The sequence below is a fragment of the Penaeus chinensis genome, chromosome 7 (genome assembly GCF_019202785.1).
Source record: "Penaeus chinensis breed Huanghai No. 1 chromosome 7, ASM1920278v2, whole genome shotgun sequence".
Classification (NCBI taxonomy): Eukaryota; Metazoa; Arthropoda; class Malacostraca; order Decapoda; family Penaeidae; genus Penaeus; species Penaeus chinensis.
Window position 1 is genome coordinate 38,203,563 of NC_061825.1, and position 2,500 is coordinate 38,206,062.

A 2,500-nucleotide genomic window follows, 5' to 3' on the forward strand; every position below is an offset into this window, starting at 1 on the left:
GTTGCAAACTCCACACACTGGTATCTTTTCGTTGCAAATCGCAAACTCATCATATCCTTTCGTTGCAGACTTCACTCACTAATATTTTTTCGCTGCAAAGCCACAAACGCTAATATCCTTTCGTTGCAAACACCATAATCCTTCTGTTGCAGACTTAACCCACTAACATTTCCTCGTTGCAAAGCCCCACCCACTACCATCTCCCCGCTGCACCGATTTCTCTAAATTTCTTCATCATCCTCATCCGAGCCTACGCCATCCTCCTCTCAAGTCCACGCGAAGGATTCCACTGCAGGTCAACACTCGCTCTCCTGTTCAATGGGAGACCGGGATTCACTCGCAGGCTGGCCGCTCGAAGCAGGGTTCGGTATCGCCTCTGCGGGCGGACTCGCCTCGGTCGCCTCGGTCACTTCCGCTGTTTCTTCTTTTAACTTCGTTTCTTGTTGCTCCTGTTGTTCCTGTTGATGAGGTTGTTGCTGTTGCTGTTGTTGTTGCTGTTGTTGCATGAGCAGTCGTTGTTGCAGCTGTAATTGCTGTTGGGTTAGATGGATTAGAGACTTGTTATTATTTTAGAAGGGAATTAGAACTTTGTTTTGAATTTATAAATTAATTATGCTATGGATCTTTAATTACTGAAACTATCTATTTCTATTTAAGAAATGAATTATCATGACAAATGTCTTTAAATACTGAATCTATTTATATTCATTTATTTCTGTTTAATTATTTCGCTTCTAAATCTGCTAATGAGAGTCAGTTACGCGTTTAGGAGAGTTAGGCGCGGTTCCCTGCGACTCTATACCTTGGCGTTGGCGAGCGCCTGGTGCCTGTAGTGGGACGCCAGGAGCTCGAGCGAGGCCAGGTAGGCGGCGGTGGACGAGGCCGAGTTCTGCTTCTCCACCTGCTGCCTCTGCTCCTCCCGGCGGACGGGCGAGGGCGACCGCGACCCTCTAGAGACGTGGGGGCGGCCCGTGGACGTGACGGAGGGTCGCGGGAGGGACAGGCTGTGCGTGCGGAGGGCGGGTCTGGGGCGCGGGAGCACGGCGGTGCGGCCGTCCCACATCGGCCCCTGCAGTGTCTTGCGGATCACGTCGACGACCCTGGGCGCCGTGGAGGGGGCGCCGGCCGTCGCGCCGCCGCCCGCGCCGTCGTGGGGCCGCGTCGCGTGCACCAGCACCGGGTTGATGGCCTCCGTGAGCAGCATGACGTTCTCCGTGAGGGCGGCGAGGCCGAACACGTCCTCGTAGAGCGGCAGCGGCGCCGTCCTGCGGTGCACCGGCACCAGCAGGCCGCCCTGGCTGCTCACGAGCGCCGCGGCGTCGGACACGTGGCGCAGGCGCAGCGGCTTGGGCGGGCGCGGCGGCGGGCGGTCGGCGGCGGCGCGCGCCCGGCCGCTCGCCGCGTCGCCCTTGTTGATCTCGATGACGGTGACGTTGGCGTCGCCGCAGCGCCGCTCGTCCTCGTCGCTGGGCGCGGCGGACGACGACGCGGGCGACGGCGGCCCCGAGTGCGGCGGCGACGGCTCCTTGCTGCTCACTTCGGGCGACGAGTAGCCCGACGACGACGACCCGTCGGTCGCCGCCGCCTCCTGGGGCTCCTCGCGCCGCCCGCCCTTGCCCCAGCGCTCGGCCGGCGCCGCGCGTGGCGGCTTGGCGACGGGCGGCGCCGCTGTGTCGGTGCGGTACCGTGGCGCGACGCTGAGGTTGGTCTGTGCGCAGGAGGCGCGGCGGCGCACCGGCCGGTACGCCTCGGTCTGGACATCCGGCCGTGCGGAAGGACGGCACGCGCAGCACGATCTTGTTGCGCTGCAGCTCCCCGCGCGGAAGCCGCTCGAGCAGCGCGCGCGAGTCCTCGAGCGCCTCGCGGTGCGCCACCTCGTACTTGCTCGGCTTCGAGGGCGGCTTCGGGCCCTTCTTGAGGATGCCCTTCGGCGCCCTCGCGTCCGCCGCCTTCACGCTCTCCGCGATGTTCTCGTCCGACTTGGTGGCGCGCAGGAGCGGCGGCGCGCCGTGGTCCAGGATGTTCGTGAGAACCTCCTCCAGGCGCCGCAGGTTGGCCGCGCTGTCGCCCTCGGCGCGCTTGCGCTCCGGCTTGGCGGGGGCGGCGTGGCCCGCGGGGCCCGGGCGCGTGATCATCATGTTCTTGTCGGCGAGGCGCAGCGGCTTCTCCAGCAGCGACGACCGGGGCGGCTTCCGCACCTCCGGCCGCGGCGGCTTCGCGGCGTCCGGCTTCGGCGGCTTCGCGCTCTCGGGCTTCGGGGGCCTCCGGTCCTGCTGGCGCGTGAGCGACGCCTCCCGCGAGGACTCGCCGTCGGAGTGCAGCGGGAGGATGTTCCGCGGCTGCGGCGCCGGCCGCTTGCGAGTGTTTTTGATGTTCTCCTCGATGACCGGAAGCGGCAGCGCGCGCTCGAGCGCCGTGACCCGCTTGGCGATGCCCGGGTGCGCGTCGCGCAGCAGGCTCTCCGTGCGCACCGGCGGCTCCGGCGCGATCTCTGCGGCGC

The 2,500-nt window shown here is 65.0% G+C and overlaps 1 protein-coding gene across 1 annotated transcript in view; it reads right to left on the reverse strand.

Moving 5' to 3' along the window:
• Window positions 1-296: 296 nt before the first annotated feature.
• Window positions 297-2,500, reverse strand: part of LOC125026976 (proteoglycan 4-like) — a 2,544-nt gene continuing 340 nt past the window's right edge. The window contains exons 1-3 of the mRNA XM_047615582.1: window positions 1,746-2,500; window positions 803-1,708; window positions 297-533 (exon numbers count right to left, since the gene is read on the reverse strand). The exon at window positions 1,746-2,500 is cut by the window's right edge and continues 340 nt beyond it. Coding sequence (XP_047471538.1) covers window positions 297-533; window positions 803-1,708; window positions 1,746-2,500 — 1,898 coding nt within the window. The remainder of the gene's footprint in view (window positions 534-802; window positions 1,709-1,745) is intronic.